The 22,076-nt window shown below is 38.8% G+C and overlaps 8 protein-coding genes across 8 annotated transcripts; 1 reads left to right on the top strand and 7 right to left on the bottom strand.

Annotated features, from left to right (window-relative positions):
• Nucleotides 1–30: 30 nt before the first annotated feature.
• GCK72_024401 (uncharacterized protein) lies at nucleotides 31–3,378 on the bottom strand (the record flags this gene model as incomplete). The annotated part of the gene is made up of 13 exons (XM_003118089.2): nucleotides 31–105; nucleotides 153–364; nucleotides 414–623; nucleotides 677–776; nucleotides 827–1,474; nucleotides 1,519–1,710; nucleotides 1,789–1,975; nucleotides 2,025–2,155; nucleotides 2,201–2,504; nucleotides 2,555–2,658; nucleotides 2,709–2,846; nucleotides 2,894–3,199; nucleotides 3,244–3,378. 13 exons carry the CDS (start codon nucleotides 3,376–3,378, stop codon nucleotides 31–33), a joined length of 2,742 nt encoding a protein of 913 aa, XP_003118137.2.
• A 225-nt stretch (nucleotides 3,379–3,603) lies between these two features.
• GCK72_024400 (uncharacterized protein) lies at nucleotides 3,604–6,699 on the bottom strand (the record flags this gene model as incomplete). Its single annotated transcript, XM_003118012.2, has 9 exons — nucleotides 3,604–3,715; nucleotides 3,844–4,014; nucleotides 5,624–5,777; nucleotides 5,832–5,943; nucleotides 6,036–6,120; nucleotides 6,171–6,256; nucleotides 6,304–6,429; nucleotides 6,479–6,593; nucleotides 6,644–6,699. 9 exons carry the CDS (start codon nucleotides 6,697–6,699, stop codon nucleotides 3,604–3,606), a joined length of 1,017 nt encoding a protein of 338 aa, XP_003118060.2.
• A 1,060-nt stretch (nucleotides 6,700–7,759) lies between these two features.
• GCK72_024399 (uncharacterized protein) lies at nucleotides 7,760–8,061 on the bottom strand (the record flags this gene model as incomplete). The annotated part of the gene is made up of 2 exons (XM_003117746.1): nucleotides 7,760–7,940; nucleotides 7,991–8,061. The coding sequence occupies 2 exons, from the start codon at nucleotides 8,059–8,061 to the stop codon at nucleotides 7,760–7,762; spliced, it is 252 nt and encodes an 83-aa protein (XP_003117794.1).
• Nucleotides 8,062–8,288: 227 nt separating this feature from the next.
• GCK72_024398 (uncharacterized protein) lies at nucleotides 8,289–11,331 on the bottom strand (the record flags this gene model as incomplete). The annotated part of the gene is made up of 7 exons (XM_053735867.1): nucleotides 8,289–8,374; nucleotides 9,077–9,185; nucleotides 9,249–9,408; nucleotides 9,452–9,563; nucleotides 9,625–9,741; nucleotides 11,133–11,236; nucleotides 11,285–11,331. The coding sequence occupies 7 exons, from the start codon at nucleotides 11,329–11,331 to the stop codon at nucleotides 8,289–8,291; spliced, it is 735 nt and encodes a 244-aa protein (XP_053579433.1).
• GCK72_024397 (uncharacterized protein) lies at nucleotides 10,018–12,709 on the top strand (the record flags this gene model as incomplete). Its single annotated transcript, XM_053735866.1, has 13 exons — nucleotides 10,018–10,064; nucleotides 10,154–10,214; nucleotides 10,268–10,354; nucleotides 10,406–10,652; nucleotides 10,706–10,860; nucleotides 10,906–10,999; nucleotides 11,048–11,250; nucleotides 11,299–11,423; nucleotides 11,475–11,603; nucleotides 11,650–11,796; nucleotides 11,852–12,128; nucleotides 12,185–12,453; nucleotides 12,502–12,709. 13 exons carry the CDS (start codon nucleotides 10,018–10,020, stop codon nucleotides 12,707–12,709), a joined length of 2,049 nt encoding a protein of 682 aa, XP_053579432.1.
• GCK72_024396 (uncharacterized protein) lies at nucleotides 12,232–12,762 on the bottom strand (the record flags this gene model as incomplete). Its single annotated transcript, XM_053735865.1, has 2 exons — nucleotides 12,232–12,682; nucleotides 12,728–12,762. The coding sequence occupies 2 exons, from the start codon at nucleotides 12,760–12,762 to the stop codon at nucleotides 12,232–12,234; spliced, it is 486 nt and encodes a 161-aa protein (XP_053579431.1).
• Nucleotides 12,763–13,406: 644 nt separating this feature from the next.
• Nucleotides 13,407–18,434, bottom strand: GCK72_024395 (uncharacterized protein; the record flags this gene model as incomplete). Its single annotated transcript, XM_053735864.1, has 20 exons — nucleotides 13,407–13,542; nucleotides 13,637–13,789; nucleotides 13,948–14,036; nucleotides 14,081–14,191; nucleotides 14,241–14,330; nucleotides 14,380–14,548; nucleotides 14,596–14,673; nucleotides 14,726–14,914; nucleotides 14,987–15,126; nucleotides 15,192–15,323; nucleotides 15,370–15,479; nucleotides 16,486–16,538; nucleotides 16,590–16,678; nucleotides 16,920–17,045; nucleotides 17,219–17,683; nucleotides 17,731–17,845; nucleotides 17,895–18,037; nucleotides 18,097–18,198; nucleotides 18,244–18,308; nucleotides 18,359–18,434. The coding sequence occupies 20 exons, from the start codon at nucleotides 18,432–18,434 to the stop codon at nucleotides 13,407–13,409; spliced, it is 2,631 nt and encodes an 876-aa protein (XP_053579430.1).
• A 3,073-nt stretch (nucleotides 18,435–21,507) lies between these two features.
• On the bottom strand, nucleotides 21,508–21,816 carry GCK72_024394 (uncharacterized protein; the record flags this gene model as incomplete). The annotated part of the gene is made up of 1 exon (XM_003117893.2): nucleotides 21,508–21,816. The coding sequence occupies one exon, from the start codon at nucleotides 21,814–21,816 to the stop codon at nucleotides 21,508–21,510; it is 309 nt and encodes a 102-aa protein (XP_003117941.2).
• Between the last annotated feature and the right edge of the window lie 260 nt (nucleotides 21,817–22,076).

Here is a 22,076-nt window from a genome sequence, read left to right as displayed (position 1 = left end):
TTTGTAGCGGGTTTACTGTACATTTTTAAATTACACGTTGACAGAATCTGAGTTGTCGGAGCAAGAGATGCAAATGCCGTCTTCGATTGAGTGACGACGATCGATCTGTGATGAGAACATATATTAATGATAATTTGAATTGAAAGAACTACCTCTGAAGTGGAACACGCCAAATGGAACACATGACCACATTTGAACACTTTGATATCGGTGAGCTTTCTACCGAGTTCTTGGTTGGAAGCCATGATTATTTGTGAGCAAAGGGAACATCTAGTCATCAGGGTGACAGGGACTGATTCATCGGAAGCTTGCAGAAGATTTTGTGTGAGAACACTCAGATCATTCAACGTTGACTCGTAGCAACCTAAACATTTTGATATGATGAAAGGTCAAAAATAAGTTTTCTAACTAACATTTTTGAAGATCCGCGTGGTTAGTATAATCCATCAAGAGTTTTTCCAACGCTTCACTCAAGTTTGGAATGTCGGCGTCATCTGGAAGTTTATCCATAATCAGAAGTGGATCGAGACAATTGGACGCTTCGATGATCAATTGTGAGAAGTGAGCAGGGAACTCTGCAACCACACCAAGAAGATGAACCCACAAGTCAGGGTCGTTTTGATCTGCAAATTTTCCACATAGCTTGAGTTTCATCGTTGTGTTTTTTGATTTTTACCTTTGCAGTAAGCAATGACTTTCTCGATGTTTTTGTATTCTCGGACCATCATTTTGACTGCATCAAAATGGTTTCCACTCTTGGCAAGTAGGTAGATTGTCTGAATAACGTTTTTTTTTCTTAATCACAATTTTTCAACAACAAAATTACCTCTTCAACAAATCCTCTATCCGAGCACAATCTTCTAGCCTTGTTCACATTATAATTGGCGTTTTTTCTCAAAAACGGCAACAATTTCTTCTTATCATGATCCGCATACAACTGAACAGCTTTGTCTGCAAACTCTGTTCCCTCGTTCCTACTCATTAGTTTTGTGAGGTAAGCCAGTTGCAATTTGGGTTGCCGGCCAATTTTTTCCATCACAAACGCTGGTTCCACGGAGTCTGCATTATCCAGAAGAAGGCGAAGCGCCCGCTCCGAGTTGATGTTCATTAGTTCCGTGATTTGATCCTTGACAAGGTCAAAGAGTTGGTGTTTGTCAATGACATTAAATATTTGAAAGTCTTGACAAGACATCAAAATCTTCAATGCATTCTCGTACTTTCTCTCGTACAAGTACAAATGTGCCAATGTGTCCATCAAAATCTTCTCCACTTCGTCGACATCACCGGATTCTCCTGATCTACTGATTTGTTGGATACGCCACTGAGTCTTATCAATTATCAAACTGGTCTTGTACAAATCTGGACTCCAAGTTTGCACAAGCTTCCGGAATTGTTTTGGGTTATTGAAGAGGCAGGCAATAAGAACCGTCTCGTAACTCTCCGAGTTTAGCGTTGGTGAGCTATCAGGGAGAACCTGAAATATGTGATTACATCGTCAACGTTTCTGCAAAAACATACGTCCGCCAGGAGTGTCGACATTTTAGCGTCATGGAACTGTCCTACTGCCCATTCCCATTCTTCTTTGCAATCTCCGCAGATATGTGGTAGGTACGAAGCTGCGACTCTTGCTTGCTTGTTGCTCAAATACCCTTCTATAATTTTTCTCCCTACGTTCTTCTGACTCAAATCAGTTTTAGCGAGAAGATCGGCCTGAAAATATTATAAATTATTCATATTCTGTTGTTCATGACTAATGTACAGTCATCAGAAAACAATACGATTACTAACATGATGCTTTGCCATTTCAAATGCCTCATCGTACAGTTTGTATTGTAGTCTCCACCGAATTCCGTCTTCCGGGCCGTATGGAACGGCTATGATGATTTGCTTCGTAGTCAATATGAAGTATGTGGCAAGGTAGGGAATTCCAAGTCCATGAATCATATATGGTAGAGTGTGCGAAGAGAGGCGGATACTGTAAACAATGAAATTTATAAAAATTGAAACAAAAAGGTGGTTTTCACCTCTCAATGACATCTTCTGACTGCAACTCGAAGTCTTTCAATCCAAGGGGACGAATCACAGATGTCTTCAAGACAGTAGTGCAAGCGGTGCTTTCCATTGCTGTCAAAGTGGTTACTGTAGAAATGACAGACTGAAAATATTATCATTTAAGAAAAGAATAACCACAATTACTCACCGCACAATCATCAAAATCCTCTCCTTCAAGCTGTAATCCCACAAGGAATAGTTCAACATTCTCAATTCCGTTTTCAGGAATGTAAGAGATTCCACAAATGAACATGGAAACGTGGAAAATGTGATGAACTTCTCCTTTTCGTACTCCACCGTCGTCACGGATTTTAAGAATGGTTACTGTATCTGCCCAACCAATTACCAAATTGTTTTCTGGCATCCACAAATGTTTTGGAGGGGAACGAGATGAGCGAACACGATCCACGTCGTGAGATGGTTGTACACTAGTGACAATTCTTTCTGGACCTCTGAAAATGTGCAGTACAGAAGACTGAGACGTGGAATTTTGAAGTCTCACCTCTCGTAAACCCTCGTGCCAGTGTCATTTGTGAACGCGATGAAATTATCGTTCCAGGAGCAGCAATGTATGAATCCATCTCTTTCCGAGCCGGAATACAAGTTCTAAAATTAAAAGTAAAGCTCAATTAGAAAGAAAAACTTTGAAAACTTACGTTAGCCTTGTACTGGAAAAACGTTTTCTCGTATAAAACCAAATTCCGTTCTCCCATTATGAAACAATGACCGGACTGTTGTCTAATGAAGTCTGGGGAGAAAGCGATGGATTTCGGCATTACTGTAATGTTCACTGTCTGTAATTACAAGTTGAAAATTACGATCACCATATTTTCTGACTTACACAACACAATTTATCATTTCCGACTCCCGAGACAACCAGTTTCGAATCATTGGCACAACTCAAGACGTACGATCCCGTTTCGTCAAATTTCACTCTTGAAACTGCGCATCTGTGTGGTCTGAGAGGTGGAACACTGTCGAAGTTGCCGTATCCATGATGATCAAGAATATAAATGAGTCCGCTTGCAGTTCCAATCGCAATGAATTTGTCATGTATATCGATTGAAGTGAAAGTGGCAGTTTTCAAGAACGGAAGAGTGTGCTCTCCTTCTAATCGTTCGTATTTGAATCGAGGCTCTAGTGGAGGCTGTAAAATTTTTTTATGGAAGTCTTATGAGTAGTATTCAGTACCTCTTCATCCTCGTCAAAATTAAATGAGATGTCTTCTTGATTCGAATCATCAAAAACTGCACTGTAGAACTCATTACCGTCATTATTCACGTGTCCATTGTCGGGTTCGATCTTGCGATCATTAGCTTCTTCCATTGAACTTAAAACATAATAAAATATTCCCTTTAAATCTGAGAAAAATGAATAAGATAGTGAAGACAGGCTGAACACCAGAGTTTCCGAACAAAACAAAAATTGAACAAATACACCAGAATAAATTTCAATAAAAAGCACTTGACACCAAAAAAACCGACTTAGAAATATAAATTGACACGAATAATATTAAGTGAGAGTACGGGCGACGGCAGTATAATTAATGAATTATCGACTTGAATTCCGGAGTAAGCCATCAAGCACTGGTTCAAAATTGATGAGTAGGCTGGACGGGTTGCTCGAGTTATTGATCGGTCGTTCGTAGATGCTCACGTATTTTCTGAAAGAAAACGGTGATTCAGTGAATTTTTGCATATATAATTTTAGTGTTTTGTAATGGGGTTTTCCTTTCCGGGGGCTGCCGGTCGAAACATTTTCACTTTCTTCATTCTTCTTCCCCTTCCTCACCCTTCAGTCACCGAACGAATCCAATCGGCTAATACTGAGAGTGTCTTATCTGCAACTGGAGTTGGAATGCCGCAGTCGGATCGGAGCTGAGCAATATTCTTTCCAATCCAATTGAGTCCTTCGAAGAATCTCTCTCGTTCCGATCTCTTCTTCCATCCTGACAGGATTGCCCTAAAAAAACTGGTTAGTTTAAAAGGGGATAAGCTTTTGAACGTTTAAGTCATACCCAGTGAAGTCTAACATGAGACATGAAAGTTTTGTTCAGACATTTATATTTTCGAATTTCTATCAGTTGAGTAGACAAATTGCTGAGACACCGTTGATTAGCAGTAAGCCGAAATCCATAGGGAATGAAAATCTGTTTGAAAGATCATGTTTACTCCAAAAAGTGGGATAAAGGCTATCACATGCTTTTTGCCATTCTCAATATATAAAGCGTCAGAACCCAATTTCAGAATCATTTCATAGCTCATAGCTGAACTCTTAGCTCAACTGGTATACTAGTTATTCTCCAATACGAATCAAAGAGCATATATATTCCGAATAATCTGGAAATCCATTTTTTTTGTTGACAATGAAATTCTAGAAGAGAAACATATTGTGCATTATTTACGATAAACATGTTTCGCCACAAAAATGACACTCACGATAAACTCAAGAGGAAAAAGTGTGTTTCACGATATTCAGTCAAATGTTGCCACAAAAACTCTATTTACTTAGTTCGCCAAAAGTGTATTCCTCGCCACCTACCTACAAGGTTCTTCGTGCAAAACGAGCACGCTCTTTTTCCATCTTTCTCTCCCACCAATCACCTATCACTAGAGTGCACCTGCGCTCTATCTCCCTCTCCTGGCGCTTAGCCCTCACCTTCTCTGCGCCCTCCCACGCCATATTCGTCGTATATCCTCATACTTTTGGGCCTAAAATTCCCTCCGTTCGCATTTGTTTGCAGAGGGTAGTAGCCTTCATTTATGTTTCTTTTTGAATAAGAAACTCTCTCATCTCACCTTCCATTCGGCTCATAGATACATGTTCGAATCGCGCGTCCCTCTCTCTCAACACACTCTCGTTCTTCATTTCGCGCGCCAAAGTTGTATGCACTATTATATTCGAAAATCGACGGTCCCCTTCTTTTCTACTCGCGTGTGATGTACATGATGGGCGACAAGAATTTATGCTGTGCTGCTCGCTTCTCAAGGCTGCGGAAAGTTGTAATCCTTTTTTGAGAACCGTGAGAAATGTGTAAGCTTTGAGAGAAGAAGAGCACCAAGTTCTCGTAGGGAGTGCACGCAATGAATCATCTATAGGTGAAGCCTATGGACGGTGATATTACAAAAAATAGATACGAAAGTTACAGCTACTCGTTTGAACGGAGCTTTATTTAAAGGCGGTCGTTGGTCTTTCATTTTTTGGAAATCTATGACATTTCGTAGGTGCCCCCAAATTTTGGCCCACTGCCCTCACATATGTTTGCATTTAAGAGTTTCCTTTCGTATTCCTTAGCGGAACGGTGCATTTGCAGTGGCTTGCGTAGGTTATCAGAAAGTGTCAAGAGAACTTTACAACCACCCGTCACAAATTGTTTCTCATTGACTCTTCAGTGACATTTAGTTGGAATTAAAGAATTGTAGTTTTGTGAGTTTGTCAAACGAGCGACGAAACAAGAGAACCAATTTCCGGATTGACTAAAATGTCGTTCTAAATGCCGTCCTCCACATTTTTCTCTCATCCGCTTTTCAAATTCGTACTTTTTTTTTGTAATTTGAATACTTGAACCCACCATTTATCCTCAACCGGGCAGTAAACTCGTGAAAACGACGCGTATGGTACGACTGGATAACGCAACGAGTATCCAAGAACTCGGCTGATGATGCTGATGAATTGGATGAGCAGTCCAATTGCTGCCGTTGTTTCTCTTTCATTGTGTGGGGAGACTGAAAAAGTTATCTTGTGAGTGAGTGCCTGGGGAAACGGATATTGGAGCTCACGCTGAATCGAGGCGACGTGGGGCAGGTGTAATCCACGAATAGTGTCTACTAGCACACACCGACAATCACTCGGTGGACGATTTCGTTGCATCGCCGCTGGACCACCGTCAATCTGTAAAAGAAATACCAATTTTTGTCAAAATCAGGTGTCTTCTGTCTAGGTAACGGGTGTTTACCCAAAAATGTTCATTCATAGAAACTCACATTAATTTTGAAAATTTCCATGACTTCTTGTAGCAGGTACGTCTTCCGATAGGCCACAAGACGATTCATTACCCCAGTTATTTTTCTGGAAAAAATCTCTTGGTAACAAACAATTTTCAAATCCCGAGCCCTTACACATTCTTTTCTTTTGCAAACACGTTTTTACCAGCTGTGGCAGCATATCCTTCTGTTTTCTCTACAAGTTTTTGCTTATCTTGTTCCTGAAAATGATGGTCTCAATTAATTTGCCTATTGGAAACGTCTATACCTTTTTGTCCAGTTTGTCTTGCACTTCGTACATTATTCTTCTTTTAGCCAATATCAATTTCTGAACCATTTCTATTTTAGTTTTGTACTTCCGGATCGCGACCTCTTTCTCCTCTATTTTTATCTCCTACAATATTAATATTTTGTAATATGCTATTATTGCAGGGTTCACAAACCAAGTCTTGTGCCATCTGGTATCGAACAACCAGACCGTCCTCATCATCGATTGTTTCTCGCAATGTCTTCAAGTTGGTTTTTTTGTCTTCTACTTCTTTAATGACTCGTCGAAGTCTGGAAATCGGTAGCTTTATTCATAAATTACCGCAAGCAAAGATGATTACCTGTCAAACGTGGCATTTTCAACAACCACTTCATCTGTGTTGTTTTTTGTGGTCATCGACCAGCCGAAAAAAATTTATCTACAGAAAAACGGAAAGAATTAAGGAAAAAATAATGAGTCACAGCATTTATTAGCAAGGTTAATAAGGCACTATTAATTCAGTGTAGATTTACGGTAAACAATGCGCACAGCGTAATTTCGGAGTGTCGTTAGGACATCTGTGCAGACATTGTGTGAGAGGGCAACGAGCTATGGTCTCCGCGCGGATAATTGTGCGCATTGGGGTCATTTTATTGTTAGGGGTCACACAATTGAGATCTCATCGTGGGACGACGAGATGAGAACGTATGAGTGAACGAGAGAGAAGAGACGCAGTGGTTTTTATGTGTTGAAGGTTTGCCAAGGTCGAGAGCAAATGACGCGGAGAATTGATTGAGAGGAGAAAAACCTGGCGTGTATCAAGCAAGATAGTACTTTGTTCTTATCAACTCAAAGAAAAAATGGAATCGCTCGGAAAAAAGGGAAGGAGAGAAGTGTTTACTTTCAGTTCAAACTCAATGCAGCGGCCATCGAAACTTGTTAAACATTACTTTCGAGAACTTCTTCAGAGTAGATGTCTGTTTAGACCTGACAATGATTAGATGCTGTTTGTCGAGTGCTAGTAGAGTAATTTGTAATTGCAACCAAGTGGTCGTGCTACTTTTTTGATTAATGTGCTGTCGGAAAACTAATATCAGGCAATATAGAAATACATGTGCTGTACGAGTCGTTACATTTTTTACTATGAAAATTTCTGGAATTATTTTGTGTGTCCAATATTAGTTGTATGCTATTTTGGAACACAGAAATCTCTATTCTATTCAACTCCATCTATATCCCTTTTGAAAAATGCCTCGATGCAATTTTCGCTTCAAAAACAGTAAGTGAAATCGTTCATTTATTGCAATATTTCGTTGAGTGATGAAAATACAAGTTTGAGAAGACAATTGAGTTACCCGTTTCAAATCATAATAATTGGGTGACGGAAGAGATCTAATAAGTAGAGCAAACAGACGGCAATTTGAGAAAATGCTTCTTCTTCTTTTTCATCTTCTTGAGCAGTAGAGAAAGTGCCTCTTCAACGGCGTATTCGTCGTTTCCTTCGTAGCTGACTGACTCTCTCATCAAAAAGTTTGATTGCATATTCGTAGAGTTCCCAGTCTAACTTGTTCACGTTTCGAATGTGCGCGAGTTGAGAATCCGTTAGTATTGTGTCATTGGATTTACTTTTTCCCCAGACTGACATTTTTCGAGAGAATCTGAAAACTTACTGAATTAGATATACTGAAAAAAGACATGTGTCACTTACGTCATATCAAATGTGTTCTCAAAAAAGAATTGACTGTCATCCATCCGTTCTTTGATTCCGAAAAACGCCATATTTCTGAAAAAGAGCGAAATTAGTGTTTGCTATCTCTTCTTTACTTGAGTATAATGGTCACTGTAAAAAACTTGCCTCAGATTTTGCTTCGCACTTTCCATCATTATTTTATCTTGTTCATAAGATGGTTTACGCAAGTGTTCATAGCATCCAACAAGTGATAAATTGGACAACATTCTGGTTTGTCTGTTGAATGCCAAGTTGTACGGACAAGAGATGAACTCTTCTAATGATACACCTTCCCATCCGATCCGCGGATCAAAACATGTTGGCAAGTCGTTGATTGACGCGGGTTTCCCATCACAGACATGTCTGGAAATGGGGCGATTTTTCTTCTGACAAGTTATAAACTTTCGATTATCGCTTATCATACTTAGATGATATCCATGTAGCGCCTCTTTGAACATGCCGAAATTCCGATATGAATCGATCAGTTGGGTTGCGTAGAAATGTAGTGTAGAAGTAGTTTCTTCTCTTTTTATGACCTGCAAATCATCATTCTCTTTTTTATGTCCTTCCGCCCGCAGAAATCGGAAATTGGATTTTGTCTCTTTTCCTCTAGGCATTCGCAAAGCTAAAGCCACTGTGAGAGAAGATGAATATCTACAGAGAAAGATATTTTGACGTATCCCTTCTGTTATCATTAGAGATGTGTCCAATCAATGAAAATGAAAATTTGATAGAACACCGATTTCCCGACTTCCCGAGGAACTTTCCATTTCTCACTTTTACAAAAATGTGACATGATAGAGTATATGTTTAAAATTTTTGTTGTTTTATTCAGATCGAAGTAGATCGCAAGGCCCCCCGACACAGCCTAGAAGTTTCGTAGAGCGGATGTCGTTTCGTAAGTCATTGTTTGTTTCTCTTGTCTGTTTTTTAGTTTTTGTATCGTCTTCGTGCTTTTATTTTTATGTTGTTCATGTATGGTCTAAATACAAGAAAGGGGTTTTAACATTACAAAAGGTAATTTCTCAAAAACTTCTTCCCTATCCTAATTGCGACTGCTTTTACCTGCTTGCTTATCCAAAACTCGTTGAACACAACTATTGACAACCAATTCAGTGAAATCGGCGTGAAGACCACAAACCCATCCAGTTGAATATCGGGAAAACAGCCACGTCTCAAACAATGACACACTTTTAGTTTCATTTAAAAGTCAAATTGCTTTCTGCCTATTACCTACCTCATTTGAGGCATTACGCCCACAATTGCAACGCTTTTTGTGCGCTTGACACTTGCATGGCAGACTTTGTTGGTAGCGTACTAGAAACTTTTCGAAAGTAGTTCCGGCGGTTTTTTGGATGTGGACAAATACGATCACGTCGTTGGAAGACTTGTTGAAACTGCAACTTTTTATTAAAAAACAAATAATTCAAAAATCAATACCTTATAGCTTGTCCTTCTTCCTTTTGAATAATTTCTTCATAATTATAAACATCATCTTCGTGTTGATGATATCCATTTTCTAGAACTCGATTACTTATTTTCAATGGAAAATCTGAAATTGTAATTAGTTCGAACCATACTGCATCAACCGATTTCACGATTTCGCTTCTCACCTATATAAAAATAAACAATTGATGCGACGAAGAGGATTGTAGCAAAAACAAACAATTTTCTGCCTAGAACACCTTTCCATCCTCGCAAAGAGCACATTCCCATTTTTTTCATCGCATCTAAAACAAGATTTTTATTGGATTTTCCTGTGAAAACAAGTAATGTAACAATCAATAGAAAGGTCGTTGCACCCTCCCCCACTAAAAAGCCGACGGGTGTGCAATTGCGCTCTTTTGGACGGTTTTCCTGCGTCTCTATTGCTAGTGTGTCTTCTCTCAATGCACGCGAACACTAACGCGCAGACCTCTCTTTGTATATTGACATGCTTTCGATGTGCTACACTTGTTTCGCCTCTTCATTTTTTACTTTCTAATTTGCCGCTTTTTGCAGGTAGAATGGAGGTCGGTCACCGTTTCAGACGGATGAAGCACAGCCTTCAAACGTGAGTTTTCATTTTTCACTTTTTTTTTAGTCATCTGCAGATGTTCTCTCGTTCGCATGTGTTTTGCATTTACGTATTACTCATTACAGCAAGAAATTCACCGATGAGGAACTCAAACAATTCGATAATCTGATGTTGCGTAATTCAAAGGTAGTTCACAGACCTATTATTAACAAGAATTGTTTATAAAAATGTGTTTACAGGTCTCAAACTTCGCGTCAACATTTCGCAAAGACTTGGCATCAACTCTCGAAACAGGCTTCAAAGAGGAAAATGTGGATAAACGAAAGGTAGCTCATTAAAACAGCGGCAATTACACCTGAATAACTGAAATTCTTCAGAAAAAAGTCGAGGAGCTTGCAATGGCACAAACACTCCGAGAGGCATCTGTCGATTTGGGATACTATGGAACAAGTTGTCTCCATGACGTTGTCAATGAATACGGCATTGTTCTGCTTAATGAAGTCGACGAAAAAGTCAAATTAGAGATGGCCATGGAGCGTCGAGTTTACGAAGAATTGGCACCATTTGTGGACTACGAGAAGAATTTGAACAAATTGAAAGATAAATTAAATTTATGCAGCACAGGTAAGATTTTGAGCGTTTTATTTTTAAGAAAAGCTATTTTCCACGAATTTCAGATCTAGAAATTGCTCAGAAAGATACTGAGAAAGAGCAGACTATGGGTAAACAAGAGATTTACGATTCAACTCAAATGAAATATGAAGGAATGAAAGATGCACTTGTCACCGACATTTTTTCTTCATCCGTTTCCAAGGAGTTGCAAATGAGCGAAGTATGGTATTACTCATCAGTTCCTCTGATAACATGATAATTGCAGCATGTGTTGACAAGTATGATTTTGAAACGTGACTATTTCAAAACAATGGCGAATATGTATGACGAGTTGATCCCAGTGGTTGAAGAGAAGATTGGTGAGCATTTACAAATTTTGAGGGGCTGTTATGAACAAATCATTTTAGCAACCGCACTTCCACGTCCGGTGTTCGGCGTAGCTCTTGAGGAGCATTTGAAGATTCAACAAGAGAAAATTTCCGTGGTTCTCACCAAATGTTGCGATTTCCTTAAACAACATGGAATGAACGAGAGAGGAATCTTCCGTGTCAGTGGAAATGCATCCAAAGTCAAACGTATCCGCGCTGCTCTTGATGCTGGACAGTTTGAGGTAATGACATTCTAGGTTCTATTCAGAAACTAACTAAACTTTGTTCAGAACGACGAGAAACACTATCACAACGACCCACATGCCGTCGCGTCAACACTCAAAGCATATCTCAGAGAGCTACCGGACCCACTGACGATGGAGTCGCTCCAGAATGATTGGGTTGAAGCTGTCAAGTAAGACTGATTTTCCTAAATGGTTCTTCTCAAAAAATGTACATATTTCAGCCTGGAAGGAGAAGACCGCTTCGCTGCCATTGACAATTGTTTGAAGAAGATGTCTCGTGCACACCGTCAAAATCTGACATATCTCATGAAGTTCCTCTGCGAGATTGAAACAAGAAGAGAGGAAACTTCGTAAGTTTAGAGACCCTTGAAAACAATTAAATCAATCGTCTTTCAGTATGAACGCTTCCAACCTTGCCATAGTCTTTGCTCCAACCATCACTGGTATGGTATTTGATGGATTGAATGCTCACGGAGTCAAGCTCACAGAGTTTTTGATCAGCAACGGTTGTCGTATCTTCAATTTTGGTGCATTGGATAAGCTGTGAGTTTTATATTAACAATATCAGAAATCTGTCAATCTAAACAATCTTTTTCAGTGACACTTCTCCACCTACATTTACACGTGCCCAGTCATCAATCAGTCCTCGTTCATTCCGCCCAAAAGAGAAGGCTCCACCGCCGCCACCGACTCAGAGCACATCTCATCAGAGCACCTCTCATCAAAGTACCTCACAAGCTGCTTCCACAAGCAGGGATCTTATTAATTTGGCTGACGAAGATGACTTCTCCGATGATCAAGCACCAACTTCATCCAATGGAGGTTCTCTTTCGAGAAGTAACACTGAGCATCGTCCAAATCGTCCACCACCACCAGTAAGAAGTTTTATTTAACATGTTGCCTCCCTAAACCTCCCTAAAAGAAATTACAGTCGTTCCGCTCAACATTTGCGGAGACACCAAAATCGCGACCAATCAGCTACAATATCGCTGTCGGAGCTCGTCCAACAGAACCACAGACAGCTCCAAGAGCAATGACTGCCAGTATGGAGGATATAATTTCCGATGCACCAGTCGCCCCAGAACGTAAGCGTCTTAGCATGCTCTCAATCGGAGGATCACTTCGTGTCGTGCCAACGACGCAAACATCTTCACAAGAGTCATCATCTGGTTCTTTGGTTATGGATGGTGGCGACAATAGGTAATATTTCAACGCATTTTCAGTAACAACTAACTGATTATTTTCCAGGACACTCGTATCAATCAATGGAGAGCCATCTACATCAACTTCAGTGACGACTTTTGTATCAAACATGCCGTCTACCTCGGCGTCAACGTCAGCGTCGACTTCTGCTCCAGTTCCAAGCAGTGTCCAACCACCGCCACAATCCAGCAAACCAAAGCCGCCTGTTCCACTCAAGCCAAAAGACCTCTCTAATGAGAGCTCTCGTTTGTAAATGCTCCATTCTATTCACATTTCTTCCGCTTTAATAGCAACCATTAGATGCATTAATTTGATTTCTTTTATTATAATCCTGAATATGAGTAGACTCTCTCCTTTTAACTGAAATAATGGTAGAACCTCACATGGTTTGTATGAACTGATGCTAGTAAGCACTTCAATGCATTTTATCTTTTTTGTAAGCTTAAATTAACACATACCGCCCTGTTAAATGCAATTTCCTACTCTGCTTGTAAAAATCCGTCCCAATCGTTTTTTTCTTCGCTTAAAATGTCTTCTTTGTGAATTTCATCATCTCGGTCTTAAATTAATGTCTGTCTTAATGGTAACTTTCTCTCTTGTCACATCATTCCTTTTGAATTGTTTTCAGTTTATTCTTCCCATCTTCTCCTCCAACCAAACGAATTTAGTTTCCCATTTCTAAAACCAACGAAAAAGTCATGTTTCCTGAAGTCATCCCCTCCGGTAAGCATTCTAAATTGTCCTATTTTTTGTACGTCTTCTGCTTTCTTCCTATTGTTTGAACTATATGGATATAAATATGAAACTGTATGACTGTTTATATTATTATTATCATTATTATTAGTTTTGAAGAAAAGAAGAGATGGGTGAGAAAGAAAGAGAAAGAGAGAAAGGAGAGAGCCAGAGAAGAAAGTGGAAAGAAAGTAAAGAAAAATAATGACAGAAAATTATTATGACTGTGTTTTGGGTTTTCGGTTGGACGGCTTGATTTGGTGAGATAGTTGCCAGGTACGTTCCTCGTCGACGCAGTCTTTGAAGCCATTGAAGTACTGCACTATGATGTCGTTCTTTTTGATGTCATAATTCCTGAATGATTCAGTTTATGTGATCGGTTTTTGAATGACGAATAAGTGGAGTGAGTACTCAAGTCAACGACCTCTTTCCTTTCTTTTTTTCTTACCATTTCTTTAGTTTGCGGATGCTGTCAAGAATGGCAAACTGGTTCCAACGTTTCAGGAAGTTGATCATGTTCTTGGCGCCGTTGCATCGGTCGGTGGGAATCGTGTCTGGGTTACCGGCGTGAACGAACGTCAAGTCTTGAAGGATAATTCCGCTGCAAATTGAGGGTTATTGACGGTTTCAAAGTGTGACATTCACATTGAAATCCTCATAATTCACTACGCATGCGGCCAGGGTCAATTGATTTTCAAAGAATGAGTTTCAAGTATCCCAGGTAATATCAGGGATTGGTTTCGTGACTATTCGACTTACATGTATGGAACACATGGGGGCTTTGCGGTTTGCAACAACGCTCTATAGTTTTTATACGATTGTGAGGTGTCCATGACGGTAGTGTGTTCCTGAAGTTTAGATTTTCTAGTGTTACATAACAATATAAACATACTTTGAGAGCATCTTTAATATTTTTGCCCCATTCCAATCTTGCCAACGGAGTAGACATAATTGCACTGAGAATTGCCAAGTATGAGTTGAAATTGCACATTTCGCGGAGATGCTGAAAACATAAGTGTAATAAAAGTTGAATTATATTAGCAAAGTAGTACCTTCATAATTTTTACAAACTTCATCATATGCCTTTCTCGTTCTTTTTGAGTGGATTGTGTAATAATTAATGTGCGCACCCAAAACGAAAGCTGAAACAATTGATATTATGATTTCGAGTCAGACAACCTATCAACTTGCGTTATTGAACTGTTCGGTAAAATTGACTAGATTCTTGCTCTTTTTCTCATTTTGCTCTTGAGACCACCAGAGTAATTCTGCGGATTCTATTCTATGGTAAAGCTGAGAGTCGATATAAGTTAACTGGCACGCAATGTCTGCGGACTTGAAATCAAATAGGTCATGGGGTCTGAAAATAGTTCTTCCTCTTATTATACTAGTCAGCGGTCAACCAACTTTTTTGGTTTGCACAAGTTGGTTCCGAGAACGGTTTGAATGTCGAAGGAATCTTTGATACGGTCCAATAAACGGGTTCTGAAATATGAATCTTATGATTTTATCTGTTTTTTTTTCAAACATTTGTTACCTAAGAATTCTAGAGTATGTAAAATTTCCATCATGAATCAGTCGGTACACAAATGAGGTGACAGAGGTGATAAGATCAAAGTCCAATTCATATTGTGTAACCTCATCAATGATTCTGACAATCACTGAGAATGTGTGACGAGCGATCGACTCTGATTGAGAATCATTGGCAAGTGACATATAGAGATATCTGAAGTGAAAATATGTGGAATTGATTGATCCAATTAGCTTAATTTCTTTACAGGACGGTTCAATGACCAACCTTTTGATAAGCTTATTCACTAGCTCCAATGCACTGATAAAAGTTCGGAACGTGATAAGGAAAGCCTCTTGGTAAAGCAAACTGGAATGCGTAGATTGTGTGGCATAAACGATCAGAGCATCTTTCGGACCTCCACGGACCTGAACATAGTATAAGTTGGACAATGAAAACAGTAATAATTTCTTATCAGACTGAATAAACAAACCTCTAAAACTTTTCCTTCCTTTTCTCGAAAAATAACATAGTCTACTGCATCATGCTCCAATAATAAATCTTTCTCCGGTGGGACACTGGTTGGTTCTCTTTGCCAGTCGATTGCCTTTGGTAGCTCAACAATCTAAACAACACTACTTTAAAAAACATTATATCTGACTAGCACTTACACGTGGGGTGTCTTCTTCCAAGAATTTGTTTGGTGGTCGGAGACAGTTGAAGTCTGTCTGATTTAACAAATCAGACAGATTATCAAGATCGATAGTAGTTGAAGAGGTCCCTGAAAAAAATAAATTAAGGAAATAGGATGAATTTAAAAACAAATAATACCAGCTTTCACACTTCGAAGTTTTATTCGGATTGTTATAGTACAATAAAATTTCATCAGTTCTTGTTATCAGAAGGGAATATCCAAAATACTGAACAAGATCTGTTAGACGTTCTGATTTATAAGAAGTTATCATCCCGAACTGTTTTGCTCATATGTTCTCTTAGAAAATTTGCTTACGGAGAAAAAATTCAAGGCACCTGGTAGGATTTGTAGATAATGCGCGACAGGATTATCGAGCAGCTCCATGATAATCATCGAACTGCTGCTTTCAATTCACCGCAGTCGAAATGGTAGACAGAACAAAAAACTATTATTGATGCGAATTTCGTTATCAGAGAAGCATTTTGCCATATTAGCGCAGAGATTGCGAGGTGAGATGACAAGGCTGTTTACGCAAGACCTTTTCCATCAGAACTGGATTGATTCGCGTGTCTCGTCGGAACTTATTAGAATGGTAACGATCGCTTCCTATCTCTTTCTTTTTCTTTTTCTTGTTCAATTTGCATTTCTAATTTTAACGAGAGTTGCTTTTCTTTTATATGACAGTGCGTTTGACAATATGGCGCATAAAACTTTGGCTACTGGGAAACTAAAAAAAACTTGCAGTTTTTGGGGAAAATGCGATTCCTTGGGAAATACAAAAATTGAAATAACTGATTAATTATACAGCTACGTGGGATTGTTGACAAAGGAAATAATGCAGTGCAAGCGTTCTAAATATACTTTTTTCACTAGTCGTTTATAAGGTTCTGGTACCATTTTAAAAATAAAAACCTACTTTTTGAACGCCGGTATTTCAGAATTTTTCTAAGGAACATCGCTATTCAGAAACTGAATCTTGCTAAATCCTCAAAACTATATGTACACCATTCGTGTAACTTATAACTCCCCAATGCTTAATTAAAATTATATTCTCCAAGTGGAAGTCGGCTACATTGATTTCCCATATGCTTACCGGCTGTACTAAACTCAAACTGGATCTTCTTCTTGAATTGTTCTTCGTGAGTTCTGAAACAATGATATCTCTATTTGAATCAAAGGAGCTAGCCAACCACTCACGTTAAATTACTATTGAGACGGACGTAGGACGAGATGGTGGTACCTTTGAGATACTCATTCTCGTTGTTCTTCTTGTCATCGCCAAACATCTGTAACGGATAGAAACTTTGAAATTCGAAAGAGAAATAGTACAGTACTAGGGGTATAAAGTGATTTTTGAAGCGAAGAGAGCACCATATTTCAGTATGGGAAAACATAGCGCCACATATAAAAACAATAGCGCGGAGAAGAGACAATATTATGCAAAGCTGCGTCAGAATTTTTTATTGACAAGGTTTAGGGTGGAAGGTTCAACTGGAAACTGAAACCGGAGGACGTGATACCACTCACCTTCATGTATTCCACTACGTGCATTCTTGGAGGTGTTGTCACTTGAGAATCACGAGGAAGTGCATTCCGAACCAGTGTGCTCTCTTCGTAACTTCCTTCACCTTTACGATCGATCAATGATGTGCCCTGAAACAATAAAAATGACGAGAAAGCTAATACCAAAGAAATTGAAAAGACTTAATACTCCCACCATCAATGATGTTCCGTAGTTTACTCTTTTTCATTTCAATTGTAAAATTCCATCTTACCGAAAGACTCCAAACCCCCGTCTAGCGGTTTCTCTTTCGTGTAAAACACACCTGGTATGTATCAACTTGCTTGGCAAACAAATTGGACTTGTCAAGTTTCGAGGCTTCATGTTCTGCCAGTAGTCTTCCATCCTTCTCTTTTTTCTCTGACACTTTTTGTGACACTTCACTTGTTCTCTCAATAGTTTTTGACTTTGATGACGAGCCAGGTGTTCCTGGTTCAGCGGATTCCCCTTCAACTGCTTCTGTCTTCTCATCTTTATCTTTGAGCATAGATCGAAAACGTTCGAATGGGTCACTGCGAAGATTACTGGATCCAAAGTTAGTATTCTCCTCTTCCTCATCCTCATCAAATCCTCTTCTGGCGTTCATAAACGTTCTGCTTACTTCCGGCATATTTGCACTTTTAGTAGAGATTGTGACGTGTTTAGAAGTTTGTTTTACATTTACTGTCTTAGTCTTCTTCATTCGGATTTCTCTTCCATCTGGCAACTTGACAACTTCTTCCTCACAAACCTATAACGTCATCAGAAATGTTATTCTTCTCTACTTATCCACCTCACCTTCTGCCCATGCTGCTCGGCTCTCTCCTCTTCTTTTTGTTTAGTGGTTACTCCGTTTTCATCGTCAGAGTCATCTTTGATATCAGGGAAAGCCGGAGCAAAACTCGGCACTTTTCTGAAATTGAGAGGAGATCTTTGAGATTTGGTGATTGATGGGAACAAACTTCAAATTCAACTGATTTAGAAGATTGTCGATGTTTTCTTCGTCAGGATTTGGAATGGGTTCCATGTCCCGGAACTCCGCATTTGGTTTCTTTTTTACATCAGGGGCTGCTTTCTGGCTTGATTTTGGACATTTGACAGAAAGCTAAAAATACATTTTGTGTAACTAGAAAAAATTAAGATGGGAATAGTGTCAATGCTTACTTTTCCAACTTCTTGAAGGGAAAATTTAATTTGGTTGACGTCAACTTCTTGGTTCAGGAAACATTTTTTGTCGATTATTCGTAAGAGTGAAATTAGAGATCTCTGAAAACCAAATGGCTTGTAGGTAAAAATGAACATGTTACTAACCTTAAGCTCTACATCAGTAGTGTTACAATTCTTAGATACAGCTTCAAGCAATGCAGCAGTGCTACCTGAAAATTAACTAAACTATTTCCGGAACTTTTCGAAAGTTTTAACTTACTGAGAATCAAAGTGGAATTGTTGGTTGAAAGAACATTCTCCAAGTATCGTATGGAAATGTCAATTTCTTTTGACATCTCTGAAATGCAATTAGAATAGTAATACTGTTTGCGCGGGTAAGCGACAAGTTGAGAGTGAAATCGAGAATTGAAATGGGAAAAGAGGCAAAAAAAGTTGCATGAATTACTGATGACCAATTTATTTTTTCTTAAGAATATTTTTTAAGAGTAAGTTTGAGAGAAAACACTCTAGTATGACTCAGTTCTCATATTCAATAAGTGATGTGGCGTTTTCGAGAATCTCAGCAAAAAGAAGTGTTTCAAAACTTATTCAAAAACATATGCAAGTATATATTCGAAAACAATTGGCTGGACATCAACCGCTCCGTTCTCGAGATAATGGCCGAGAATTCAGAGTTTCGAGCAAAAGAGTGTAATGTTATTCAGTTCAGATGGTGACATTGAGAAGGAGGGCACAAAGGAAGATCTCCAGATGATTCTCTCATTTGAAAGGAACGAATAAGAAACTGCGTGGTTGGTGGCAGTGGCACCGTTTGCGAAATAGACTATCCAAACAGAAAACAGTAGAAAAAAAAAGAAAGAGCGACAAGAAGAGAGAATGATGATTATGGTTGGCTCAACATTAAGCTAATAAGGAAAGATGAGGCCAACAAGAAAAGAACTATGGGCAATCTTAAACCATGCTGTTTTTCGTGTTTTTTGTCTATATTTTTAGTGTTTCTGTATTTCTGAAGATCACAAAACCGAAGTAAAAACAAAAATGATGATTCGATGGAAGACGCAACCAAAAACGGTGCTAACTATCAGAAGCGTATACATTTTCGCTTAGAAGAGCGTATTCAAAAGTGCAACAACCACAACGGATACTTCAATTTCCGGGCGGTTCTTCCTGCCGATGAAGCTTGTCTCCTAAAGTGCAGTTTTCAGACAATAGACACTGCAAATTTTGACAAGAGGTTACACGAACAAACACTGTGAGTGTGACAATATGCGTTTGGTATCCTGTGGTGACCTTTTCAAGAGGCGTTTCAATGGTACACAGATTTGTTGTTTAGTGATGGAATATATATGACAGCAGGGGTTCATATACACGTATTACGGGTAAATTAATATATACGTTATTAGTGGTCTTCAAGTATTTCAGTCAACTTTTGAATTGTGAGAGAAAATGCATGAAGATTACTGTACTCCTTCAGCAAATTCTGAAAGTCAAAGACCCTAAGGTGTGAACAGTTACTCTTAACAGTCTTCATTTTATATCTAACAGAATAAAATGCGCGAAATAGATCAATGAGTAAATGAGTGGCGTGGTGGCCACACACTCGCGCGGTGCAACAGTTCCCTCTTCTTCAACTCCGTGCAAGCTTTTCCTTTTGACTTTTCTCATCTCTCTGTCTCTTGAGCGCTCCCGGGGGCCTGTCTTACTTCATTGCGCTGTCTTTCCCCTATATTTTCTGTTTTCCTTTGCGTTGCCTTGCTAACTAAACTATTTGCCAACACTTTTTGCCTCGTCGCGCTCCGTGGCTACAATGTTTAACTTTTCACTTGTATAGAATCTCCAAATTTGTTACATTTTTCAAAAAAATTCCGAAAAATATCTTCGAATTGTGAAGGTTGAACTTGCATTTCAATTCAAATTTGATCACATTTCCGAAGTTGGTGCATGATAAGAAAGGTTTGTTAAACGTTAACGGCTGATCAAATAGAAAAATATGGAAAGAGTAAACTTGGGTTGAACTTGACTTACCCTAGGAAACTGAATCAAAGTATAAATAAAATGGAACGCAACTCATTTTGAAAACAGAGATGAGAGAAATTTAAAAAATTAGGAAGAAACCAATGACAAGAACAAATAACAGAAGAAAAAACAGCTAGAAGTTCTCAGTTCTTCCAGTTTTTTTTCCAAATGATTCAGTTGTCCAAACAATGCAGTTTTGTGGGGAGGAAAAAAAATAGGAAATGACTCAATGACTATAGGTAACAGTGGAAAAAAAACTTTTCTGTTATCAGTTGCATAATTGGAATAGCAGAGAAACCAGAAAACCAAAATAGGTGTGGTTGCTTCTGGGAGAGCAAGTAGCCGCCTTTTGGGCAGTCTAGTGAAAGGTCAGAGCATTATTATAAGTGATTCATTCAAGTTTATCCAACCATTAAATGACAACATTAGTAGACTTAGACAAAGTGAAGAAAAGGAAAAGGAAATGTGGGAAAAGGGTCTGAAGAAATTTCACTCTGAGCAATTGTGTGGCTCTAGAAAATGCCAATTTTTCATATTTTGATGTTGCATAAACTCGGGGGAATAGTCAAATGGCTGGGCGAAAAATTGAAAATATTCGATGGAAAAATGACAAAAGGTGTCAAATTGTATTGTTAAAGTTTAGAGAAACAGTTTTATGGTGACACATAAGTTCTCTAATTCTCTTTGTTCAAATTTTGATCGGTTGGATTCTATTTCGGTTTTTAAAGAAAAAGACTAAGAACTAGCCGAGAAAATTTTCATGCTCCAATATTTCGTTGCAATAGAAGTGTCGTGAGTCTCGAGGTCGTTGATATTGCCAGATGTCTAAACTTGACCAGATGCTCACCAAGCACCAAATGATGAGGAAAAAACCTACACGACTTTGGGAAATTGTGGGTGCACTTTGTAGGAAATTGCTTACGAAATGTGGGTGTGCCGGAAAGATTGGCAACTCGAAATGCAGTGTACCTCGGATTCACAAACACGACACTAAGGACGATATTTTTGTCGGAGGGGTTGTCCTGTGGGGGCGCTGCGCTTCCACGCATAATGTTTACTCATAATGAATCATCCTGTCGGCGAGATGTCGAATTTTCTCTTCTCTTCGTTTCAGATTTTTTTTCAGACAAGCTCAGAATAAAACTCTTTAAAAATTGGTTTATTTAGCAAGGGTGAGAACATTCTGTACATAAAAAAAGATAAATCATTTAAACACGACATGAGATGAAATCTAGGGGGAAGAGGGAGAAGCAAAATGAGAAAACACATGAAAAAAGTGTTAAAGTGACTGGGAGCTACTTTTTCAACTCTCTAGAGGCTACTCTTGTGTTCAAAAATAACTCAAAACAAAATATAAATGGAACTAGAAAAACTGGAAACAACAAAATGTTTTTACCTCTTAAAAAACTGAATGATAGATTCGTAGTATCTTGTAAGAATGGGTACTTGGTAGGTCAACAACAACTTTGCATCTTTCTCTTCTTCCGATGGGGTCCGATTGACACCATTGCAATGGTCCATGTATTGACGACGTGCTCTTTCAATACCGCTTCTAGTCATTGTATCATCAACGGGTGAGGACGGAGCACAAGTTTGGCGGATTGCATTAAGTGACTGCTCGACAAAATTCATCACATCATGATGAACTTCTGGTGTAACATAATTGCGATAGACGAATAAAGCGATGAATACAGAAATCATTAGTAGAGGAAAAGCTACGGTAAGAGTAACTATTAAATATAATGCAATAATTAGAAGTACGAAGTTCATTTTCTATGAGTGAGTTCGAAGTGTTTTGAGACGAAATACGGAGGGACACAATTGAGGATGTCAGTTGTCGTTTTGGCTCGTATCCCATTTGAACTGATAGCGACAACTGCAGCTCGAAGATGCAAAAAAGTAGAGTCTCAGTTTACAACGCTTTGTTTTTTCTTGAGTGCCAGGAAATACCTTGTTCAATA

Source organism: Caenorhabditis remanei, chromosome X (assembly GCF_010183535.1).
Source record: "Caenorhabditis remanei strain PX506 chromosome X, whole genome shotgun sequence".
Taxonomy (NCBI): domain Eukaryota; kingdom Metazoa; phylum Nematoda; class Chromadorea; order Rhabditida; family Rhabditidae; genus Caenorhabditis; species Caenorhabditis remanei.
This window is presented reverse-complemented; position numbering and strand designations above follow the sequence as displayed.